This window comes from Siniperca chuatsi, linkage group LG9, assembly GCF_020085105.1.
Source record: "Siniperca chuatsi isolate FFG_IHB_CAS linkage group LG9, ASM2008510v1, whole genome shotgun sequence".
Lineage (NCBI taxonomy): Eukaryota > Metazoa > Chordata > Actinopteri > Centrarchiformes > Sinipercidae > Siniperca > Siniperca chuatsi.
In genome coordinates this window covers 14223646-14247432 of record NC_058050.1, presented here as the reverse complement: position 1 = coordinate 14247432, position 23787 = coordinate 14223646, and the positions used below count along the sequence as shown (strand labels likewise).

The window sequence follows — 23787 nt, the reverse complement described above, 5'->3', positions numbered from 1 at the left end:
CCCATAACTGGGAAATTCTCTTGGGTTAATAAATAGACCATAAAACAGTGTTAAAAAAGCATTTATTTTAAAATGTATAGAGGGAATGTGAAGAACTGATTATTGAGCAAGATGAGAAACATTTAACAAGTAGAAAACTGAAGTCAACAGGTTGATGCAATCCAGCAGAATTACAGTTGGAAGACAAACTTGATGTGGAAAAATTAAGATCTCACAATCGGTCTTTGTCTGTCTGCATTCAAGCATTAATGTTCGACTTCCTCAAACATTTCTTTCCAAGATGTCTTCCGTCTGTTTCACGTCGATGCTGGTAAGAAGCACTTTTGCCCCCAGGAAGTCCTGACCGTGGAGCCTTTGAGCCAGTTCAGCGAGCTTCTGTGATTTAAACTGAACCAAGGCCTCACCAATACCCTTGCCATCACTGTCAAGTAGTAAGGTGATATTATCAGTCTTAACTTTATATTTGCAAAAAAGTTTCTTTATTTGACTTTTCTGTACATCTGCAGGCATGTTTCTGACAAACAGGCATGTCTGAGCTGCTGGGTCCGGATTCATGCTTGGTGCTTCTTCTGGTGTCTCAACTGAATCTGATTTCCTCTTTTTATTTGGTTTCTTCTTTATGTACGTCTTCAGACCATGCTGAAGACTCCTGGGTTTGGTTTTGGCCATCATGTCCCTCATCATCTTCTTGGTGATTGATGAGACCTCAATGGCATCAGAGCCCACATGGCAGCCGCTGAGATTCATTGCATAGTCATAATCCGCAGTGCGGTTAAAAAAAAGAAAAGCTGTGTCTGTTCTGTTGCCTTCCTTGTCAAGCAGATGTAGAACATTTTTGTGTGCAATGTTTGGACATCCAAACAATTCTTTTATTTCAGTCTTTGTCATCTTTTTGGGTAGATTTCTGACCATGACAATGTACTCCATAGTTGGTGAAAGGGCAGTTGTTGAGTCACCGTCAGGTCTTGGCTTTTTTGGTGATTTAGATGGCAACCGGTTGACAGATCGCCACCTGATCTGTAATGCAGAGGTGGATTTTTGTCTGTGGTTTGCTGTTTCCCTAAGAGGGCTTTGTTTGGGTTTCACTCTCTCCCCAACATCCAAAGCTTTTTCACATTCTTGTACCGCACTGGTCCACATCTTCTCAGTTGCTCCACGTACTTCCACACAGACGGGGCCCAATGACTGTTGGTTGAATAGGAGAGCATCACATGCATCCTGCATGTTTGCAAACTTCACAAGGCAGCAATGCCTAAGTCCCAACTTGATGTTCACTATGGCTTCCTGTACTGTCAACCCTCTAAAAAAGTGGCAGATGACCTCTTTTGTAGCTGTGGCTGGCAGACCAAAGAGCCTGACGTAGCCTGGCCCTGAGTTCAGAGTTTGCTCTGGTGCGCTCACTTCATCAGACACAACAACTTTACAGTCAGTCTTGGGCAAATCAAATCTTGGCGCTGCCTCACTGTTGTCTCTTAGATGGGACGACTGGATACCTTGAAGGACAGTACAAATTCCAAGAAGAAAGGCAGTATTGGAGTCAAGTGAGTTTGCATTTGAAAGTTGTAGATTTGAAATATCGGGATAAACAGGCTGTGGCACTTTTTCAGTGTTGGGATTGAGTGGCTGTGCAGTAGTAGGTGGTGGATTTGCAGTATTGGGATTATGAGGCCATGCATTCAAAGGTAGCAGACTTGCATCTGGAGATGGCTTAGGTCTCTTTACTTTAGGCTGCACGGGGGAAGGTTTCTTTCTCTTTAACAATGACTTTAATTTGTGTTCCAGCTCTTCCATGCAGCTTATGTGTAGAGTCACCTTAGACCCTTTAAGGACATTTCCAGTGAGCCGCATGGCAAGCTGGGCATCTCTCTCAGTGGTGAATGCAATAAAAGCCTCTCTGAGACTTCCTCCCACTATGTACACTCCACCATCAGGTATGTGAACGCGTTCAAAGAATGCCCGTATATCTTCAGTACCTGCCTTCACATCAAGGCCTTGCAATCGCAGGATTATGGTCATTTTCACACCAGGCCAGATGGTGTCTGAAAATGAAGACAAGAATGGTGAAAAACACCCCAAAAAAATGAAAAAGCAGTTGTATGTTAACGAATTCCCACAAGATATTCAGGGGGAAAACACGTGCGTCACACAGGAGCACTGAAAGAAAAAGTAGAAAATGTGGCAAAAACAAGTTTTCTGTCTCCATGAAACGCGCACAAATACTCACCACAGGTAGGTACAACACATAACCGTTAACAGGTATGTTTAGTTAGCGTTACTGTGGTCCTATCTCAAGTTCGCCGTGATTACATGCTGAAAAATTCAATCACCCTGTACCTCCCCGCTCAGCTCCGGAATGCGCTTTTTTTCCCTCCCTTTACCTTCATAGTCTCTTAAATGTGTTTAAGGCGTATTACCGCCACCTACTGGACTGGAGCGCGGGCTGCAGTCAGGACAATACATATCTACAAAGTAACTCCTGTTGGATTCTCCGGCTGAAATAGAAGTTACACAGCATTAAATGTCGATCCTTGCAGTAATCAGCACTGCATTAATAGCCCACACACATAATCTACTGTCTTCCATTTGTGACAGCAATGATATCTTTGTTTTCACACCTTTTATTGAACTCTTTTGCCATCTGTGCTATTTGATTAAAAACCATCACACACTACCACACACATCTTTCAAGTTCAAGTCAGGAAAAAAAAGCATTTTCCCTCCACAAAAATGCGGTCTTCAGTCCGCAACCTTAAGATCAGACAATAAATGTTTTCTTCCATTAGAAAAAAGGACAGACGACATTTCACCATAAAAAGAACTGACCTCAATATTCAGCCAGAAAATAACTATGATTAAAATGTTGATTGCTAAAACATTTAGCAATAAACAGTGAGCTAATTTCATGCAGAGAGAGGCTCTATGGCTCTATAACTTGGCCCCACTCAGCCCCGCAGGTGTCTTTCCTCTTAACAGCTTATTTCTTCTTGCCCCCCTTTAACAGTCAATAACCCACACATTAATAGAAAAAGTCCAACTGGCTTTGTAAGGCTTCTAATATACACCTTCTAATCTACTCTATTCCTTTAAACTCATTTAACTTAAATTCATGACTAAAATAATAAGCTTATCTGAATCATTTTTAAATCTTACTTACTTAATCTCATTACTTATGCAGTTCTCTCTCCCTTGAGGATTATGCAATCATATTATCGTACTGTGTTACAAGGAAGTGACTGAGATACAACTGCAAAGCTGTCACCTACATTTCCTGCCAAAAGCCCCTATGACTCACCCATTCTGTGGAAAGTTACTGAAGAATCTCAAGATAAGCCAAAAGAAAATTAGCTGTTTCATTACAAATCTTTCTACAATAAACCCAGTTTAAAAATGTTCTTCCAAAAGATTATTTACTAACCTCAACAAAGATTATATATTCTATTAAAGATGCTCTATATTGTTTTGTAGTTATATGTGAATATACTTTTGCAGCAACAAAAAATGATGCATTTTATCAAACATTTAGGCCTATCACACCATCTACATTATCTTTGTATGTTTTGCTTGTAGTCCACAGAACTGCAAATTATTAAATTAAATATAAAGTTCCAAATATCTCTTAAACTCATATTTCCTTGCTTTAAAGTTTATTTGGACATTTTTTTGACGACGCACACATAAATTTAGTCAAACGTCATCACGCATGATGAAGAGGATTGTGGGTAAAAAGGAAGACCGTTGTTTACCATGGCGACGGGGACGCTATCGTATGCTGTTAACAGATACAAAGTGCTTCTAACATTATTTCTTTTAATATACATAGATTTACTTAATTGCCAGCAGTTTATCATTTCTTTTAAGTCTCCTACAGACTGTAGTGTGGAAGAATTTTTCGATATCTCCAGTCTCTCGTGTGTGAGGTGCGGTCCAAATCAGGGACGGAGCACAACAGGTCGGTTACCATCACACAACATCACAAGAACTGATTTACTGACGCTACTCTGCCAACAAAAAATGTTATTAGTCTTACTTTAAAACAAATTAACTGTAACTGTGAGGTGGTCAGCCACTCACGACGCAAAGAAACCTCAATGACCTGGGTAACAGTTTGCTAACAGCTAGTTAGGTGCAAATGGCTAAGATACTTTAAAAATCAATTGAGAACCCAACGTTAGCTACCGTTAACGTGAACCGTTAAAGGGAAAATCCACCCTAAAACACTGCACAGTGATTGAAATGGAGTAAAGTTAATACCTGCAACCATAGACAACAGTAGGTCTGGGCAATGTGGTTGAAATCAATGTTGTAATATTAATGATATTATATATTGTGATGTTAATAATATTTCCCCATATGATATGTATCATGATATGGCTAAAAGATGCACAATCATATATAAAACACTCCAAATGATATTTAACTAAAGCAATAAACTATGTTCCACCTTTTTATGCATTAATCAACCTAATCTCTTCTTATTGATTTTCCTTTTGGTCTATGAAATGTCAGAAAATAGTGAAAAATTCCCATCACAATTTTTTCAAAGCAAGTTCAAAAACCAAACAGTTCAAAACCAAAAGATATTCAGTTTACTATCACGTAAGCCAAAGAAAAGCAGCAAATTCTCTTAATTGAGAAAGTGGAACTAGGGAATGTTTGGCGTTTTTGCTGGAAAAATTGCTGTTAATTCATCATCAAAATAGTGTATATAACTATATATTAATATTTTTCTGTCAATCAACTTATCGATCAATTTACTTGTGTCAATCCTGTCAGCTCTAAAAACTCCAATAACACATTTTGTTACTTTGTAATTAAGACTTGCCCACAATCATCATTTTGAACAACAGAAATTTGTAGTACAATAACATAAGTTCATATCATCACAATTTGATACAGCTGAAAGTCAGCGATAATACTGAAATATCGCCCAGCCCGAGACAATAGTCCTCCTAAACTGGAAATCAAAGTATCAAGACTTTAATTCACTTTATGCTTTTACCAGGTAATGTTTTCTGAAAGTGGTCCGTGACAGTGAATTAGGGACCGAAACAGAGGCTGGTTGATTACACAACTAAACACTACATCAAAATAAGTTGTATATGAAACTAGCGTATAGCTGTGAAATAGAAAATAACTCACTATGCCAGTAAATCAGTTGCTGTCAGCATCCTAGGAGCAGTTCTATCATTCACAGTCTCACAAGTTGAATGTGAATTGTATTTTGCAGTGATTTTTCCATTTAACATAATGTTTTAAATTACTTACGCAATCTACTGAAACTTACACCACAGTATAGCTAATATGGTTCCTGACTGTTGACCTTTTACATGCCCAGTCCTCAATGGCAACATCTGTCCCACCTACAGTTGTAACAGTACTCTAGTGGACTTTTGTTCCTACATTCTTCCTCTCAGCTGCCCTAAATACATCCTCACTGGCTCTGACAACAGAACTTGGCGTTCTTGCTGGAAAAGAAATCATGTAGCATGTATACTAATACTGCAAAGGGAATGTTGCTTTGACCTACTCAAACATACTGACCTGCAAGTGTCCAGCGGGAGAGAAATCAAATTCAGATCAGAATTCTGGTATCGCCCAGAAATTCCTCAAATAAGGCTGAGCCCAGCCCAGTTTCCACCACTTCTACTTCTCCTTCACATCTGTCATCCAGTGGAGTCAAAGTACAATTTGTACATTTCTATAGATGACTGCGTACTATGCAAATTGATTAGATTAGAGAAAAAGGAAGTAGAGCAGAAAAAAGCAAGTTTCAAGTTTTTACAGGCAGACAGGAGATTCTGGTGGTTTCCTGTTCACTCTGGTTTTAATAACGTGTTAAGTGACCGTGACCTTGAATTACTTACTACTTGATGACATTGCACGGAGTGTAGGTGCTTTGTACTTTTTTCTGCTTGCCTCTCCATTGCTTTCCACTCTTTTGTTGTTATTGCGGATACTTCCAAATACATGTAGTATTGATATCAGTGCAAAAACAGTCATCAGCATTATGGATGAGTCCTCCTCCTCCTGCACACTCCAAACAGGGTATTTCCAGTTGGTGAGAACACGCCTGACACGGACAATCTCCTGTTGTGTGCTACATGTGTGAAAGTGCAACTCCAGATAATGTCCAGACCTGATTCTCCAGAGTTCATATGAGAAAACGGCTTTAGTGTCACCTACTCTTTCAGTGAATTATAGCAACTAGTTATCAGAACTTGATTTTAGCATGATATGAGTATGATGATCATGAATTGATATCAACAATGATTAGTCTTTATCATAATCTAATTATGGTAAAATATGTCTTTGTACTTAAAACAAATTGATAACAATTTTATTCACTCAGTAAGCAGTGTTAGCATTAATACTCAAGGATATCTTTTCTTTCACTTCCTCATAATGTTTTTGCCTTTGGAGGGTGAGAGGCCATTTGTGCATGCCCCATATTCACATCCAGTATATCCATATCCAGCACACAGAGCATGCACCAACCCATGTCCATCTCCATGGATAATCCTTTGTCTTACTTGTGGTGGTGACAGCTGAGATTTGTTCAATAAATAATATCTCAGAGCTGTACAATATCCTCTGTTCTCACTAACTTTGCACTGGTTTCCCTCTTTTTGCAGGACTAAGCTGCATTTGCAAAACTGGGTACCAAACTCTCATCACTGATAAGGCGTCCATTACTTGTCAGCAATGTCCCACTGACAAGCCTGTATGTGCAATTTACCTTGAATGTCTTTGTTTGCTGCTTATCTCACTTTATACTGTAGATAACACAATTTCTAATACCATTTGCAATATTGCTTTCTTGACACGTTGTCTTTCCTTACAGGCAGTAACTACAGGTGGGTTTGGGTGTATTCGCTGTCCGGGCAGTCTCAGTGATGAGGGGAAGTGCCAGTGCCCACCAGGAAATGTCCTGGGTGAGTCACCAATGACAGGACTAATTTATGGATTACAAGACTGCATTTAACAAACAGTCTTTAATGTTGAATGTGCTTGCTGCAAATTTAATACAATGAGGCATTGGTATAGATAATTGTTTTTTATGTATGAATTGCTGAATATTCGCTGTTTTTTCCAGTGGAGAGAGATGTCAATGGAAATCTTTTGGATGAGGCCAGATGTGAAACGTGTAATGGAAACGCCCCTGCTTTGTCTGTACCAAACAGCAGTGGAGACAAGTACGTATCAGTACCATACAGCGGAAACACTGCTGTATTCAGCGGTTTCACACAGCAGATTCACATACAAGGCGTCTGAGGTTGTGCCTTTTAGAAATTATATGATCTTGAACAGTACAGGAATATCATTATTTCATACTCTGTCTCAACATAAAATAAAATCATCAGGATATACTGGATAAAGATAAAAAGCAAATAAAGGCGGTGCCGTCCTGTGAAATTTGTTACGTTTTTACATTAAAGTAAGTACAGTAACCGTATGTCAATAGTCTAACAAACATATAGCTGGAGAGCACAGCACAAACATGCATGTGGAGTTTAAAAGACATAGACACAAGATGCTATCAAGTTGTGTTATGTAAATTGTAGGATCCAGTGGTTTTGAAGCTTAAACTCAGGATATCTCAGTCTCTACTGCTCCAGCTTTAATCATTCTTCTCAATTCTAAATCGCCTGAGTATTCTTTTAAGAGGTTATTTGATCTGCAGCATAGCAGACACAAAAACAAAAAAATTGAAGGGAGTATTATGGATTTTTAAAATGTTGAATATTGATTATTATGTTTATACAAGTGACTTCTACTAATGCTACTGTAAATATATTAAAAAACCATACCAGTAGTAATTGTGTTAAAGACTCTTTCAGAAGAGGGTGTTCAAGTCAAAGTGTGTTATGTTATCTAATAGATAGTGCTTTGAAGGACCCCTGCACAGCAAACCCACAGTTAAGTGTGGAAGTTAAATTAGTGAAGGTCAAAAGTTGTTGAGAGAATATAAGAGCTGAAGAACATTATTTAAATTCCTTTGACAGATAATTTGTCCCTTGTTATGTTTCCACCTCTCTGGCACTTCTCATCATTTTGAGCACTGACTGATGGTTGTTCCAACTCTCATATCCGCAGTGTATCTTCCCTGCCTTCATCCCTCTGTGCCTCTCATAAGCACTAGCCCATGACCCTGACCATTTTGTTTGTTCTGATAAATGGCTCGTGCCTGCTTACTCTCTCTTAGCACCACTGTTATAGTGCTGTCAGAGTGTGAAGACAGTGTGACTTGATTCCAGGTTTTCTTTGTACAATATATAAGGGATGGAACAGTTTCCAAAATTGTCTTTCAGGTGTGAGAGATGTCAGGCCTCCTTCATTAACACCTCCTGTGTGTGTAACCCTCCTAATGTCCTGGTGAGTTCTACTGACCCTCTACCCTCATACCCTCTTCCAGACCCATCATACACACAACATTCAGTAACAGACAGAATATATAAAGCATCAGTGATTGGTATGTGATATTTTTTTTCCAGGCAGGAGGATTATGTTTCCCTCAAGGCAGCCTCTCCACCAATGTGAATCCCAGTGTCAACTATGCCCAGTTGGTGAGTCTCCTTCTCCTCCCTTACTTGCTCACTTTATTTTTGTTTATTTTGATGTATTCTGATTTGTGTTTTCTGCTCTGTTCCCCTTGCAGAAGTTCAGCGTCCAGTCTGCCTGGTTCGTCAAAAACCTGTACTCCGCGTCAGCAGCCTGCCTGGTAATTCCAATTTTCTTTATCTAAAATCACAGGAAGCCAGTTCTGCTTGTGCTCGCAGCCACGTACTGCTACAGGTGATGTGCTCATTATTGTACTTTGTACTTTACACTTATTTTAATTTTATACTTGTACTTAATTTATCTTATCTGTATTATAGTGTATTATATTCTGATTTGCTTATTCGTATAAGTATTCGTATTCGAGTATTATGAGGGGGTGATTTTTCTTAAACATTTCATGTGTTTCAGCTGCTGTGCATAAACAAATTGTGTGGTTACAGGTCTTCTCCAACCTGACTGCGTGCCAGGCTCTCGGGAACATGTGTGTGATGAACATGCACTCCTTCAGCAGCTTGACCACTGATGCCTGTGGTCTCTTTAACACCATCTTCAGATCTAGGGCTGCTTTGAGCTCAACTCAAGACATTTCCTACTGGTAATAAACACTATCAGGGCATATATGTATATATTGTGCTATCTTTGAAGGTTTCATTCCCCTATACTGTAATTTTGTTTCACTCAGAGTGGACAGTAAGCACTTTGGTTACTCTGTCTCCAGGAGAGTTAATCTGCCATGGCTTTACTACGGGGACGAACCAGGACTGGCCAGTCGAGTGCTTCAGACCGATCCTGTTCCCATTGGGTTCAGTTTCAGAGGAAGAAACAAGGTAAATGATACACTTTAATAATCTTCAAGTTATCACAATGAAAAAAAAGGAAGAACTCTAAAGGAAAAGAATAGCACCATAAAAACAGTACTTTTATAATACTACAAATTGAGCAATAAACCTGAAATGGTACCAAAAATGTTCTTTTAATTGACATATTCTGTTTATCTGACAGAACACTGACATTAAGCTGATTGCTGCTGTCTATAATGTTAGAGGAGAGTTCCTCAGATGGGAACAAGTAGGAGGAGGCAATCTCCAGGTAAGATGTCAAATGACTGATGATAAAATTGAATATTTAGTCTGAATACACAAGAGCATTGTAACTTATTATAAAATGTATATAGAGCTGCTTGGGTTACACAGATAGGTTGGTGGTAGGACAAAATCCCAATCGTTGTTGCCCACCACTTATGCATGTTAACGACACAAATGTATCATTTGTTACTATTGACATATTGGAGGCTGGTAAATACTCCACACCACCTCTCTTCTTCCTCTCTTTTAGCTTTGTCCAGAAACAACCACCAAACAGGCGGCAGCCTTCAGCTTTGGAACCGCTTACCAACAAAGTGTGAGTGTTTCTTCTTTCATTTAACTCAGAGACTGTGCACAAACACTCTTGCAATGCCCAGTTGCAGTTTTGTGCAAATTCACACTTCACAAGAGCTAGCTCAAAGTTCAGTTCACACAGATTAAAATGAACTAGTTCACATTCATAGTTCACAATTGGAATTTTGAACTAAGTTCACAGTACCAAAAATTAATTACCAAAAAAACTAGTAAAACACAGCACGTGAGCAAAGTTAACTCTCGCAGGAGTGAACAACACTCACGTTCATTAGTTGCTAACGGATACGTTCAGTTCACCATCCACCAAAAACATGAGCATGTTCAATGAACGGCGCTCTTTGAGCATGTTCATGCACAACACTGCCCAGTTGTATTATAAGTTGTCTGTCTGTGTGTGTGTGTGTGTGTGTGTGCGTGTGTGTGTGTGTGTGTGTGTGTGTAGTGTGATCTCTCAGTAGCAGAGCTGTTGGGTAGCCATCCCGAGCCGTTGTTCTATGATGTGTTTATGGATCTCGGAGGAGGAGAGAGCAGGAAACTTCTCCCCCTGCCAACACTAGTCTATAACCAGCAATACAATGGGCGGTTCATCAACCAAGGTGGGGTTTTGTTTTTTAAAGAGTGTGTGTGTGTGTGTGTGTGTGTGTGTGTGTGTGTGTGTGTGTGTGTGCATTGCTTTAATATATTTTGTCGTTGTACAGAGAGCATGACGAACTGGTACCTGTCACGACGAATGTTTCTTGTCGACACACTGAGTGGAAGAGAGAAAAGCATGAGTTCCCTGCCTAAAGTCATCCGTGTTGCCAGCAGTGTCAAAATAAGGTGGACTCCCAATGTGCACACCACCATGATTTAAAAAATAAATAAATACATAAGAAAGTGAAAGCTTCCTTTTGTAACAGCTCTGTGAGGTAGTGATGGTTTTGATTAAAAGTGTGTGTTTGGTAGGTTTCAGCTGGTTCCACGAACCCAGGAAGGACAAGTATTTCCCCCTCTAATGACCGTGACCTACAGTGACGTTCCCATAACGGATATCAATACTCAAACTCTGTCTGTGAGTATGGCACGTGCGCACACACACACACACACACACACACACACACACACACACAGGCACACATGTTTGTCTTTCTATAGTTGTGAGGACCCTTACTGACATAATGCATTCCCTAGCCCCTAACCCTAACCTTAACCATCACAACTAAATGCCTAACCCCAACCCTAACTTAAATCTAATTCTAACCTTAAACTTAAAACCGAGTCTGAAATTTCAAATAGTCTTTGAAGTAGTGAGGACCGGCCAAAATGTCCTCTCAATGCAGAAATGTACTCACTACGATGGTTTAAGACTGCAATGGGTCCTCTCAAAGATAGCAATACAAGCCCCCCCACACACAAAAACACGTTCAGCTCATGTTTTCTATCTCAAACAGTTACGGTAAGACTGTTTTTCTTAGTAGGCTTTCTGTTAATGAGTAAAAATGGCTAACTGAGTTGCTGTCTCTTTACAGTATTTATCCCGCCAATCAAGCATTTCATTGGCTTATGCATTGAACTCATTTATCTGTTTATAGACAACGTTTGCTGTGGAGTATGAGATGGATCAGAATGAGGCTCGCATGAAGACAGATGTGAGTAGAAGTATGAATGAAACATTTATTGTTAAATGGTCAAATATGACCAAAAGGAGACGTTGTTGTGTATGACTGATGCTTTTCAATGTTTATGTCACAACACACAGTGATACAGTATCTCTGATATTTTTGCGTGTGCACAGACTGCTCTAGGTGTGATGGGTGGTGTGGCCGTGCTCTACTCTCTTCTGAAGACAGTCAGCTGGAAGAGGAGGATTGCCTCTCCGCTCATTGATGTGGAGGTACCGTGTCTTTAACATGTCTTATTTAAGCCACTTTAATCCATACATTGGTGTAAAGTTTGAAAGTAACGTTAGTCTCTGTCTCCTTCTGCCTCAGACTATGCTGAAGTTTTTGTTGTTTTATGCCGGAGATCTGGCAAATGTTTTCTTCGCCGTCACTGTGGGAACTGGACTTTACTGGCTCATCTTTTACAAGGTTAGTCTAATTTCTTTGGGACTTTCTTTTATAGGATTTATTTTCATGCTTGAGTGGTCTTTAATGTTTGTACAAGTATCTCCTTTGTGTAGCTTTTTCTTTTGAGCCCTTTCTTTAACTATTTCTTTTCCAAACACAAAGAGTGTTATCTTGTTTTTGCATGGACTTTTAACTGTTTTTTCCTCTCTGCACTCTTTAGACGTTAAAGGCAAGTCATTTTACTCCTTTACCTTCTTTGTCTGAACAATTTTTTTGAATGCATAGATTTAGGTGTGATTATTATTGGCTGCTTTCTGGGATTAATTTGTGTATGTGTGCGTTTAGGCCCAACAGTTTGTATCAGTGCTGTTACCACTACCTGCTCAGGAGGAGCCGTTTGTGACGTACATTGGTTGTGCCTTCGCTCTCAAGGTTAGACACCTACTGAACAGATGAGCAGTATTGTTTTTGCTTCTATTAGGATTATTGAAAAGGTATTGTTTGGTGTATTTGTATCCAGGCTGTCCAATTTCTCCACAAGCTGATCCTTCAGGTGTCAGTTGATGTATTCTTTATTGACTGGGAGAGGCCACGAAGCAAAGCTAGCAGGACAGTGCAAGGTACAAACATACGTACTCTGACCTTATATTTTGCGGTCTTAATAAGAAGTAATTATCCAGTTATTCCATTCACCTTATTTGCTCCTGTTTCAGCTACTGGTGAGCTTAAACGCGACCCCTCTCCAGTCAGCATCTGGAGGACCTACTTTGTGGCCAATGAATGGAACGAGATCCAGACCATCCGCAAGATCAGCCCAACTTTTCAGATCATGGCTGTGCTCTTCTTTCTTGAAGTACATCTTACACCAACACATATGCTCTGTTCATTTTTGCAGCTTTTGTTATGTCACTTCTCCTCATTGCTAACATGTCACCCTGTATCAGGTGCTGGGTTTCTCTAACCTGGCCCTGAGGGACCCCTGGCCAACTTTAGAGCGCTCCTCACAGGCGTACACCCCTTCATACAGCCTGATGCTGCGCTATGGTCTGGCAGCCTCGTTGTGGCTCTGCATCGGACTTCTGCAGGTAAAACTGCCACCATTTATTCTCATCTCCTCCTATCCACACTTCCCTTTGATCTCTCACCTCTTCCTCTCTTTCTTAAGAAATGAGAGAAATATACAGTACGAGTGTGGAGCGCTCCTTTAAAAGATAATTATTTATCCCTACAGGTGATTTTCTTCACTGTGTTTCATGAGCACTTTGTGGAGGACAAAATCCGTCAGTTTGTAGATCTCTGCTCCATCAGTAATGTAAGTAACAATGTGCATATTATATTTTAAACAATTTATCTGTCTGGAATGTTTTACATAAGTGTATTTTGTCCATGTTTCTATATAGATTTCTGTGCTGCTGTTATCCCACCGATGTTTTGGCTACTACATCCACGGGCGTTCAGTACATGGGCATGCAGATACAAACATGGAGGAAATGAACAACAATCTGAAGAGAGAAGGTGTATGTACACCAACAGACTACATGTTGTGTTAATAGTTGTAGGATATTTATGACATTATTGATTTCACATTATATCCATCCTCTTTCTTTCCCTCTCTCTGTTTTTTTTTGTCTCAAGGAGTCCCTGTGTGGTCAGAGAGGTTTACTTCCCAACACAGAGCTCCAGACCTTTCAGGTGTCTATTACCAACCGTCTACGGTCGCAGTATGACAGGATACGGGAGCCGCTCAGCAGGGTGTGTGCTTTCTCCGTTGTGTTTGGAATTGAGCTATAAACCATTAAACAAAAAGAAAAATGATTCCTCATTTTCAATTGAAATGCTTGTCTCCTCTGCACCAGAGGAGCGGGCCATCACGGCTCATGGACACATGCTCTGCTAACCAGTTTAAACAGAACACCAAAGCCTACCACACCATGAACCACTTCCTGGGATCTATTATAGACCATGTAAGTACAAATGCACATAAATTAACTCACACAAGCACACTGAACCCAGCAGAGTTTGATTTGACCTGATTATATCTACTTATGTTGAAATATTTTGTACAGACGAGCGTGTTCTGTCTCTCATGTTGCGTTATTTACCTCAGGCCCACCCTGACATGGACTATATAGTGAAAGACAAGCTGATGTTTGAGAGGGTCATAGGGATGGAGTTCCTTGAACCCAGTGAAAAAAGCATCTTTTACAACGGTAATGACCTCTTGGCCCAGACAGGTTGTCCATTTCTGTTTCTTTATATACGTATGTGTGTGTATATAATGTCAGTTTGCATTTCTCACTGCAGATGAGGCCCACTCCTTCAGCGATATGCTATTTTATGGAAATGAGGCCACGCTGCTGATTTTTGACACTTTGTTCTTCTGTGTCGTTGACCTCGGATCTCAGAGCTTTGTGCTTGCAGCCGTGCTTACATATGTACAGCAAATGGTCAGTATTTGGTGTGTTTACAGTGTGTTGCCTTCACTGTGCTAAAAATGGACATGTATTGAAAACCCATCTCATTCATTACAGATATTTCGCTTGATCCGTAATGCTCTTGGAAGGAAGAACCTTGTCAACAAGACTCTGGTGGATAAGAGATTTCTGATATGAAATTCCTTGCTAAGTAATATGTAGTCAGTGTTGTTTAGTGGAATTTCTCTCAAAGATGTTTACTGTTTACAGCTTGTGCCGCTCTTTTTTTTTTACTTTTCTTTACATATACAGTATTTTCACTGCTGTTTCATGATGTAAATATCATAATTTTTGTAAAGATTTTGATGTTTTTATTGATTAAAATGTTTTCATATGAGGACAGTCTTGTTTTGAGTTTTGTTTTGGGGTAATTTTAATGAAACTCAATTGCATTTTTATAATCATGAATTCATATGATGACATAAAGATAAATCTTTACGTAAAGTAAAAGTTAGAAGTGGCGAATATATACTGTGAGACTATAAATGTGTCAACCATCAGAGGCTTTGTCACTATAGCAGTATGCCTATCCCTTTAACATTTCCTGGTACATTAGGCCATTCCTATGTGTGGTTTGTTTGCACAGCTCAGTCATTATTTAGAAACGTTTCTTGTGCCTTGAGGCTTTTGTGTCTGTTCAGAATTCAGCGCGGTGCTCCTGGAAAACTAAATGTTTTCTTTGCGTTTGATTACAATTTTTTAGCTGTTTTCAAAGCAATCTTAACGGGAAATAATAGAACAAACAAATTATATATTAAAATGTGATGATAAGATGTTAATAAGATGCCTTTCAATGTTGCCGATTACAGAGAGAGGTTGTCACAGTATTATTGTCACATTAACGTTAACCAGATAACCTGATATTTAAAGGCCTCTATTTCGTGCGTGTGGGCTTGACGCGACGTCATCACGGCTGTCAGCGCTCAGCCAATCAGCGTTCACTCTGCTGTGCGGCGCTCCAGAATGATACAGACGAGGGAGGTCGGTGTTCAGTCATGAACTTCAATAACTTCTTCACATCCATCTATTAAGGTGAGTCTGAATTTTGCTCTGCATTCACCCTTTTTGACAGTCTAGAGGGTTTTCAGCAGGTGCCGTCATGTCTCACGTGAGCAGACATTATCCAGTTTGACGATAGTTGGTGGGTGTAACCCACCCAGACACCACTAGCTACCATTAGCAGGCTGCTCTGCTTGGTTGACTGTCGCACATCGTATCCATTGGAGAGCTAACGTGAACTTTCTGTTGATGTCATATCGTGGCACCGTTTGGTAGCTCTGACACTGATGTTCTGTGTTGCAAGTCCCGCTAAGTGCTCTGAGGTTAGCTTACGGTTCTGTAGACTCGCTTTGCTGTTAGCTGGGTGAGGCTAGTGATGTCAACAAACATGGCAACTTTCTTGCAGAGCTGGGACGGGCCCTCTGTGGTCTGCCTGACTCATACATAGTTTGAGTTTGGGAGGATTTTTGGCCGCCCGGTTTACTGCAACACAGCGGGGTCAGCCTGTAGGGCATTTTCACTAACACGCTTGAGCAGCGTAGATTTTCACCTGAGCTGTCGTCACCTGTGCTGCTGCATCTTTCTCCACAACCAGACTAACTAAAAGGAGAGGGGCTGCAGATATACTTAAATTATGCAATGAGGACAGATTGCAGGGAGAGACGCAGGTCATGACCAGACATTTACCAAGCTCTAAATGTCAGGGCTGAGTTTTCTCGCCAAAGCTATTTTTAGCAGAGCGTGCAGCCCAGCTTGACCTGTCGTTGGAGAAGAGAGCAGAGTTGCAACTCAAGCCAGAGGCCAGTACATGCCCTGATGGTGCTTTCTCCTAATATACATTTTCATGAAACTTCAATAAAAAAAGTCAACCGCTGTCGGTGTATTTTTGCATAGGGCTCTATAAAATCCCTATGGCTGTGGCATATCAACACTTAACAAAGTTAATAATAATACTAAACTTTATGTACTCGGTTCGACATTCCCGGCCTAAATGGATGCAGTATGCAGGATGTTCGAACAGGAAGATAAATAGATGAATCAGAGGAATTTAGCTAAATGTATTTTAGTTTCCTTTAAGAAATATTCTCAGTTGCCAGTGTTTTAAGTACGCCTAGCTAAAACTAATGCACTCTAATATAACAGTCCTGCAGTAAATCCAACCTTCATGTAGGTTATTTAGAGAGGTGTTGATTCAACTTTATGATAATTGTGGAGAATGTAGTCTCTGGTGCTCTTTAACTGTATTGCGTTATGGGTTTTCTATTTACCTACCCTTATTGATATGAATGGGTTGGACACAATAATAGAAAGACCTGTCAATATAAGGCAGTACAATTCAACAGCACCATAATGATGGTAATTAATGGTATTAAAAAAAATACCATGGATCTTTTTTGTCTTACTCTTAACTTTCTAGTTAAATGGCCTCATATGTACTGTAGCTCACCACATGGGAATGCCATTAAGTTTTGTCTAATGTTAGGCTCAGTAACCATCCATGGAGCAGAAAAATGGGATGGAAGTTTCCAGAAGTTGAGGTTTCTGCAGAGTTCTCCTGTACAGCGAGCAGTTAATCAACAACCTGTTTAAACCATTGATCTGATTTAATCTGAATTGCTCACGGGCAAAATATGTGAACTGTGGTCAGAGTTGAAAAAGGGCAAATCCAGTGACTAAATAAATATTCAAATCTTATGGTTTAAAGTCAGAATTATTGGCCAGTGTGGTGGGTTTGTGATGTTGTTATTTAGACACCAAGTTCTTACCTGTATTTGTTTTTTTGGAGACACTAATTTAAGGCCCTGCTACTGCCAATCTGTCCCAACTTCTAAGCCTCATCACATAATCTCTTTCTGTATCCACATTGTTTGCATAGTGGTGCCTAGAAGGAGCACTCTGTTCTCTGTAGATGAATACATCTTGTTAAAAGTACATCCAGCTGTGCCTCTGAGCTGTGTATGAATGCCTCTTCAATAGGTTTGTATGCATCAGTGGTACACTGTTTGTGTATGTGCCTGCACCTTCAGCCATGCCTGTGACATCTCAGCTGCTCAGGGGTTTGCCCCGCACCAAGGTCTTGACAGCCAGTCTGTTACCATGCCAACAACACCAGTCCCAGTTAGCACCCATCACTCGCCGACCTGCCTCAAGACGGCCCTCTCACGTATGGCAGAGCCCCCAGCACGCACGAAGTTACCAGACAACCTCAGTGCTGCGCAGCTACATCCTCTCTCCCCCGCAGGTCAACTCTATTCTGAAAGCCAACGAGTACAGCTTCAAGGTTTGTGGGGTCATTCACAGAAAACACTTTTCGCCATCTCTGCATTTAAGTTTTCATCTTACCATTTTTATATGTTGTGATTCCAGGTGCCGGAGTTTGATGGGAAGAATGTGTCATCAGTGATGGGTTTTGAGAGTAATCAGCTGCCAGCCAATGCTCCTATAGAAGACCGTCGAAGTGCAGCCACATGCCTGCAGACACGAGGAATGTTACTGGGTGTGTTTGATGGCCATGCAGGCTGTGCCTGTGCACAGGTAAAGCTGAACGTATGCTGCTTGTCATGATAATGTAGTGTTTAAATTTACTGTTCTGGATGCATGCATTGTTTAAAACTTAAAATTTCATATCCAGTGTTCTCATATCCACTCTCTACTCACATACTTGGAAGCAGGTTCTTTAAAATGAACAAATTAAAAGAGAAAGGATGTTTCTTTAATTGTAAAGTGACTGTTTTGTTGGGTTAAATATGTTGAATTAGTCTGCAAACAATATATTTTCAAACATGCCTGAAGCACCAAAACATTTTGTAGTTTGTAACAATATAATAGTATATACCATATGAATCTGGCCATGTTATATAAACAGCAAGCAGGTATGTAATGTGTACTGTGTACAGTGTAAAAGAAGACAATATGTATGTAGTTAATATAGGAACAATTTTTAATGCAAGTGGAAGGTCTGTATTGACCTCCCAAGGATTCAACATCTTTATTCTAGCTATACCCTGTTGAATTGACATTATTTTCTCCTGGAAATTGTTTGTTTCCAACTCTCCTCTTCTCTGCCAGGCGCTGAGTGAGAGGTTGTTTTACTACATAGCAGTGTCTCTGCTGCCCCACGACACACTGTGTGAGCTCGAGGCAGCGGTGGAGGCCGGCAGGGCCCTCAGTCCCATCCTGCAGTGGCACAAACACCCCAACGACTACTTCAGCAGGGAGGCTCAGACTCTCTACTTCAACAGCCTCCGAACCTACTGGCAGGAGTTAATAGATCTCACCAGGTGAGGACAGGGAAACACAGCAGAGGGTACACTAACTTCAGTGAGACCACTATGTTATCTCAACTGGGGGTGCCATCACTTAAGGCACTGGCAGAAAACAGGACACTGCTGGTCTCTGCTCATCTTTTGTACGACTTTGACCAATCAAAACTATGTGTACCAGTTACTTTTGTAGCCTTTTACCTCAAAACCATTAAGACAGAGGAGAACATTCTTGAGCTGTACAATCCTGTCTCAAAAGGGTATAAATTGCTGTCCAGTTTCATGGCTTTTGCTAACATTTCAAACTGGACTTCCTGGTTTCTTATTTTATCTTCATCTGTACCTTGTAGCAACACGCCCACACCAACACCGGCCCATCTGTTGTTTTGCCAATACTGCTGTTGTTGGTCTCTGCTCTCGACCTCTGGCTTCCTCTCTATCTGCTTCACACATATTATTCTGTCTCTGTTTTCAGTCCAGGTGAAGTTCCAGACACCCGCGAGGCATTGCTGAATGCCTTCAAAAGGCTGGACAGTGACATTTCCCTGGAAGCTCAGGTGGGAACTGTCTGCTGTCTTAATGTGAAATAGTGCTGCTGCTTCTTCTAAAAGTGTCTTGTCTTAATGAGGAATTCAGATGTTTTCCCTAAGACCCGTTAACATCTGAGTTTCTCTTTAATTTTGCTGAGTAAATCCCGGAAATGGACATTTTACATCAGTCCATGTTTGCAGATTTGGGGAGTTCATTCTGGGTTTTACTCAGCAAATGTTCATAGTGAAATAGGCCCTTGGACAACACCGCTGTGGATGAGTAGTCAAGCCATCAAACTTAACTCCCATGTCAAAGTCTGAGTATCTTTGACTCTGTTTGCTAGATATTTAGTTGAACTGAAGTCAAAACTTTGAGGCTGTTATAGTCTTTTATTTAAATTGTCATTTACCTATTTTACATTTGGACCTACTTTTAACACTAGTTAATCACACATGTTGCATAAGACATGTGCTATAGACAAGTTGTTAAACAACTAGATGATCAGGCACAAATTCAAGATAACGTTAAAAATATGTTTTGACTTCCAGTCATCAATATTCAAGTCTGAATCAAATTGTCATTAAATTTGTTCTGAGTGCAGGACTTGAGTGCTGTTTCACACATATTGAATATCACCTTTGCCTCATGGCAGCAGTGCAATAAATGCGAGTGTCCAAATTTAAACTTTTATGGATTAAAGAGGAGCTCAGGTGTCATTGCCTCTCATTGCCTTGAGGCTCACAGTGTTATTTTGCCATGCAGGTCGGAGACCCGAATGCTTTCCTGCACTACTGGGTCCTGAGAGTGGCCTTTTCTGGAGCAACGGCCTGCGTGGCTCACATCGATGGATCAGACCTGTACGGAGAATAAATACATGCACACACACATTCCTGTCAATGTATCAAAGTGTTACATAACTGGATCTTTAAGATTCAAGACACTAATTTTAACCAAACGGATATTTCTCAGCCTTGCTTCTTCTTCGCTCTGTTCCTAAAGGTTTATAGCCAATGCAGGAGATGCTCGGGCAGTGTTGGGGGTGCAGGAGGAGGATGGTTCATTCAGCGCTCACACACTCTCTAATGACCACAGCGCCCAGAACGAGGATGAGATTGCTCGGATACGGGGTGAACACCCTCCATCAGAGAGGAAGACGGTTATACGACAGGTACTACACCTTATTAATTTCTACACCTAAGTAATTTGCTCACTGTGGTTGTATGTTACAGCATTTATGTTTTAATAAATGGCTCTTTCTGTCGTCTTCTTCATCAGGACCGGTTGCTTGGCCTCCTCATGCCGTTCCGTGCATTTGGGGATGTGAAGTTCAAGTGGAGTATTGAACTGCAGAAGCGTGTGTTGGAGTCTGGACCTGATCAGCTCCATGAAAACGAGCAAACCAAGTTTATCCCTCCAAACTACCACACACCCCCCTACCTGACCGCTGAGCCCGAAATCACGTACCACAAACTGCGGCCACAGGATCGCTTCCTGGTGAGAGAAGAGGCACACTTTCATTACTTACAAATCCTCTCTGTATTTGTTTCCAAAATACAAAGTGATTCACAAAATAATTTCAAAAAGGAGATTACTAGTCTATAATCAGACTGAATTACAATTTAGTATCAATGTTTGGAATGAGAACTCGATGACCTTTGCAGACAACGGTTGTTTGTGAGGAAATAATTCGTTTTTCATACTCTGTTTCCAGTGCCAGTATTTCCCAAATTGGATATGAAGTGTTTTGTAATGAACCCCATATCACTGATCTCACACTAGTCATGACAGCTTATCTGATGTTACAATCGTGTGTTTTCTGATTCCAATTCTCCTCTATCTGTCCCTGCAGGTGATTGGCTCTGACGGCCTCTGGGAGACCCTCCACAGACAGGAAGTGGTTCGTATTGTGGGGGAGTATTTAACAGGGGTGCACCAGCGTCAGCCCCTCAAAGTCGGAGGCTACAGGGTCACCCTGGGACAGATGCAGGGGCTGCTGGAAGAGAGAAAGGCTCGCGTGTCTTCAGCTTTCGAGGATCAGAACTCAGCGACCCACCTGATGCGCCACGCGGTGGGAAACAACGAGTTCGGCACGGTTGACCACGAGAGGCTGTCGAAAATGCTGTCGCTGCCCGAGGAGCTGGCTCGTATGTACCGCGATGACATCACCATTATCATCTCTCAGTTCAACCCTCATGTGATTGGAGCACAGAGACAGGAAGGGCAGTCCTGAGCTCTACAAAAGCCATTCACTGGTGTACTGTAGATCTACACATAAGCACACTCTGTGGACAAACAGGCCATATTAAGGAAATATCTGTCTAGCAGTTGGAATGAATTGTTTTAACTCTATTTATGTAAAGAATTTGTACGTTTGTACGCAGTGCTAGAGAAGATCCAGTTCCTTATGATATGAAGAGATCTCTGTTAAAAACTGGATCAGAGTCTCTTACATAACATGTTATTTATGCTGCCAATATCCTCTGTCAGCCATTTCAACACACTTCTCTGGGTGGCTCATAAGACGCTGTTACAAACTGATTTCTGTGCCAAAAGATTCAACCTCCCCGTCTGCTGAAAAACTCGGCAGGGTTGAAATGATAGAAATTCCAAAGAGGGTGAAGGTTTGGACTTGACAAGTAAAGAGGTCTTTGTTGATGCAGCAGTGACTCGACCTGCTTTTCTGATAGGAACTCTTAACTTGGCTGTTCCATTATAAAACCACACTGTCTTTCTCTGCTGTCTGGTTTTGTTATTTGCATCCCAGGCATCTGTGAGGCTGATGTTACGACAGAGGACTGTTGCATCTGTTTGTTTTACTTGTTTGTCTATGTCATTGTAAATAGATATATTCTTAGTACTGTCCAAACATACACATGTTGTTCTGCATTTACACTGCAGTCTGTGAGTATTTGGAGGATGGTGTTTACTCCAGCACACTGGATTTCAAGTAAAACTGTGACAGCATCTGATGCAGATGTTAATACTCTACAATTAAAATTGACAGTTGAACCTCATAGGTTCCCATCCTGTGTGAGTCCCAAGATAAATATCAGGGGTCACAAGATGATTATGGGGAAGAGAGAGAAAAATAATTCTGTTACACAAAATTGTATCTATTTTCTGACTTTTCCCTGTTGTTTGCTTTTTCAAATAAATACGTAGTCTTTTACCTTCAGGCCTCTAATAATCAAATAGACATTTCTGCATTTTAAAACCAAAAAGGCCACTGAGCTAGTGATTCTTTTCATTTCAAATCTAACATGCTGGAGCACAAATATTTACAGACTGCACAGTCTAAAGAGTCATTAACTATTGTTAGACTTGTACTGTGCATCACTACAGGTATACTGATAATGCAGTTAGAGTGAAATGAAAGTTTGTAGTTCTTTTTAAAGCTGTGTGGGGCTGAAAGGGATGCTTGTTGAAAGCCTCATGGTTTATTTTTTTTTCTTCTGACCGGTCATTAGCAGAGTGGGTAACAGTTTAGTGAAAGCAGAAGCAGACCGCTCTCCAGTTAAACACTAATGAAAGTGTGGTGGTTGTGTGTTCAAGTGTATTTAAGCCCAAATGAGTGAGCAGAATGTAAATTTGAAAGCAGCTGTTTGAATATTAAAGATTATTTATTCAGCTTTAGCAGTATGTTACACATCTTCACCTACAGTATGTATAAAGTGTAACTTATGTGGGTTAAGTTTTGTATATGGAATGGTTTAATAAAACACTGAATACGCAACACTTGGTACTGTTGTTGTGTTTTGGTTGACCCAGCGGTGAACACACTGCCACACCCCTGAATGCACCAGCCTACAACCAGCTGGAAGGTCAGTGTGTCTAAGGTTGCAAGTGTGACGGTCACTGCGACTGGCTGGCGAGTCATTACTAAATTTGAGGTACTTGTACTTTACTTGAGTATTTCCATTTTATCCTACTTTATACCTCCACCCCATGAAATTTCAGGGGGAAATTGTTCTTTTTACTCCAGAACCTTAGTTAATACTTACTTTTCATATAAAATTTGATCTTAGTCAATTATGATTGATCAAAGAAACAATCGGCAGATTCATCCATAGTGAAAAATAATCATTAATTACAGCCCTAAATAAAACAGATAAAAATGAGTTCCACCTCAACTGATTACAGCAGTATAATGCAGTTTACACCTTAATGCATCAGTATTAACAATCTAACAATGTTATATAAAACTATAACGCTCACAGAGGCTACTTTTCTGCATTGAGTACTGTTACTTTTAGTAAGTACATTTTCCTGGTAATACTTACATACTTTTCCCCCAGTAACATTCTCAATGCAGGACTTGTAATGAAGTATTTTACCAGTGTAGTATCACTACTTTTACTTAAGTAAAGGATATGAGTACTTTCTCCACCAATGGCAGGGCAACAAAGTTACTTTCATGGTTAACCGCCACTAGATGATGCTGCAGTATCAGACAGGCCAAAGTGTCTTAATAGAGGAGGTTAAACTATGATGACACATACAAGATCTGGAAAAA

General features: G+C 40.5%; 3 protein-coding genes across 8 annotated transcripts; 2 read left to right on the top strand and 1 right to left on the bottom strand.

Moving 5' to 3' along the window:
* Window positions 1-45: 45 nt before the first annotated feature.
* On the bottom strand, window positions 46-3294 carry rbm12ba (RNA binding motif protein 12Ba). Of its 2 annotated transcripts, none has more exons than XM_044208649.1 (2): window positions 3155-3294; window positions 46-2039 (listed from the first exon to the last, which is right to left on the bottom strand). In XM_044208649.1, exons 1-2 carry the CDS (start codon window positions 3162-3164, stop codon window positions 262-264), a joined length of 1788 nt encoding a protein of 595 aa, XP_044064584.1. In that variant the 5' UTR covers window positions 3165-3294; the 3' UTR covers window positions 46-261. The 2 variants fall into 2 exon arrangements, with proteins under 2 accessions (XP_044064584.1, XP_044064585.1); XM_044208650.1 differs by lacking the exon at window positions 3155-3294 and adding an exon at window positions 2225-3109.
* A 289-nt stretch (window positions 3295-3583) lies between these two features.
* tmem67 (transmembrane protein 67) lies at window positions 3584-14821 on the top strand. 4 transcript variants are annotated; one of them, XM_044208637.1, is made up of 29 exons: window positions 3584-3949; window positions 6633-6721; window positions 6842-6932; window positions 7094-7193; window positions 8310-8373; window positions 8493-8564; window positions 8657-8719; window positions 9000-9154; window positions 9278-9386; window positions 9562-9648; window positions 9895-9960; window positions 10402-10555; window positions 10658-10778; window positions 10905-11010; window positions 11531-11587; window positions 11734-11832; window positions 11930-12028; window positions 12228-12236; window positions 12353-12439; window positions 12528-12627; window positions 12721-12860; window positions 12952-13092; window positions 13239-13319; window positions 13408-13524; window positions 13643-13759; window positions 13909-13971; window positions 14115-14217; window positions 14312-14454; window positions 14539-14821. In XM_044208637.1, the coding sequence occupies exons 1-29, from the start codon at window positions 3745-3747 to the stop codon at window positions 14617-14619; spliced, it is 2919 nt and encodes a 972-aa protein (XP_044064572.1). In that variant the 5' UTR covers window positions 3584-3744; the 3' UTR covers window positions 14620-14821. The 4 variants fall into 4 exon arrangements, with proteins under 4 accessions (XP_044064572.1, XP_044064570.1, XP_044064571.1 ...); XM_044208635.1 differs by having other exon boundaries at window positions 13864-13971; XM_044208636.1 differs by lacking the exon at window positions 12228-12236 and having other exon boundaries at window positions 13864-13971.
* Window positions 14822-15357: 536 nt separating this feature from the next.
* On the top strand, window positions 15358-23009 carry pdp1 (pyruvate dehydrogenase phosphatase catalytic subunit 1). 2 transcript variants are annotated; one of them, XM_044208653.1, is made up of 9 exons: window positions 15358-15513; window positions 17508-17761; window positions 17848-18015; window positions 18550-18761; window positions 19219-19300; window positions 20037-20131; window positions 20274-20442; window positions 20550-20768; window positions 21124-23009. In XM_044208653.1, the coding sequence occupies exons 2-9, from the start codon at window positions 17510-17512 to the stop codon at window positions 21502-21504; spliced, it is 1578 nt and encodes a 525-aa protein (XP_044064588.1). In that variant the 5' UTR covers window positions 15358-15513; window positions 17508-17509; the 3' UTR covers window positions 21505-23009. The 2 variants fall into 2 exon arrangements, with proteins under 2 accessions (XP_044064588.1, XP_044064587.1); XM_044208652.1 differs by having other exon boundaries at window positions 15360-15513; window positions 17458-17761.
* Window positions 23010-23787: the final 778 nt, after the last annotated feature.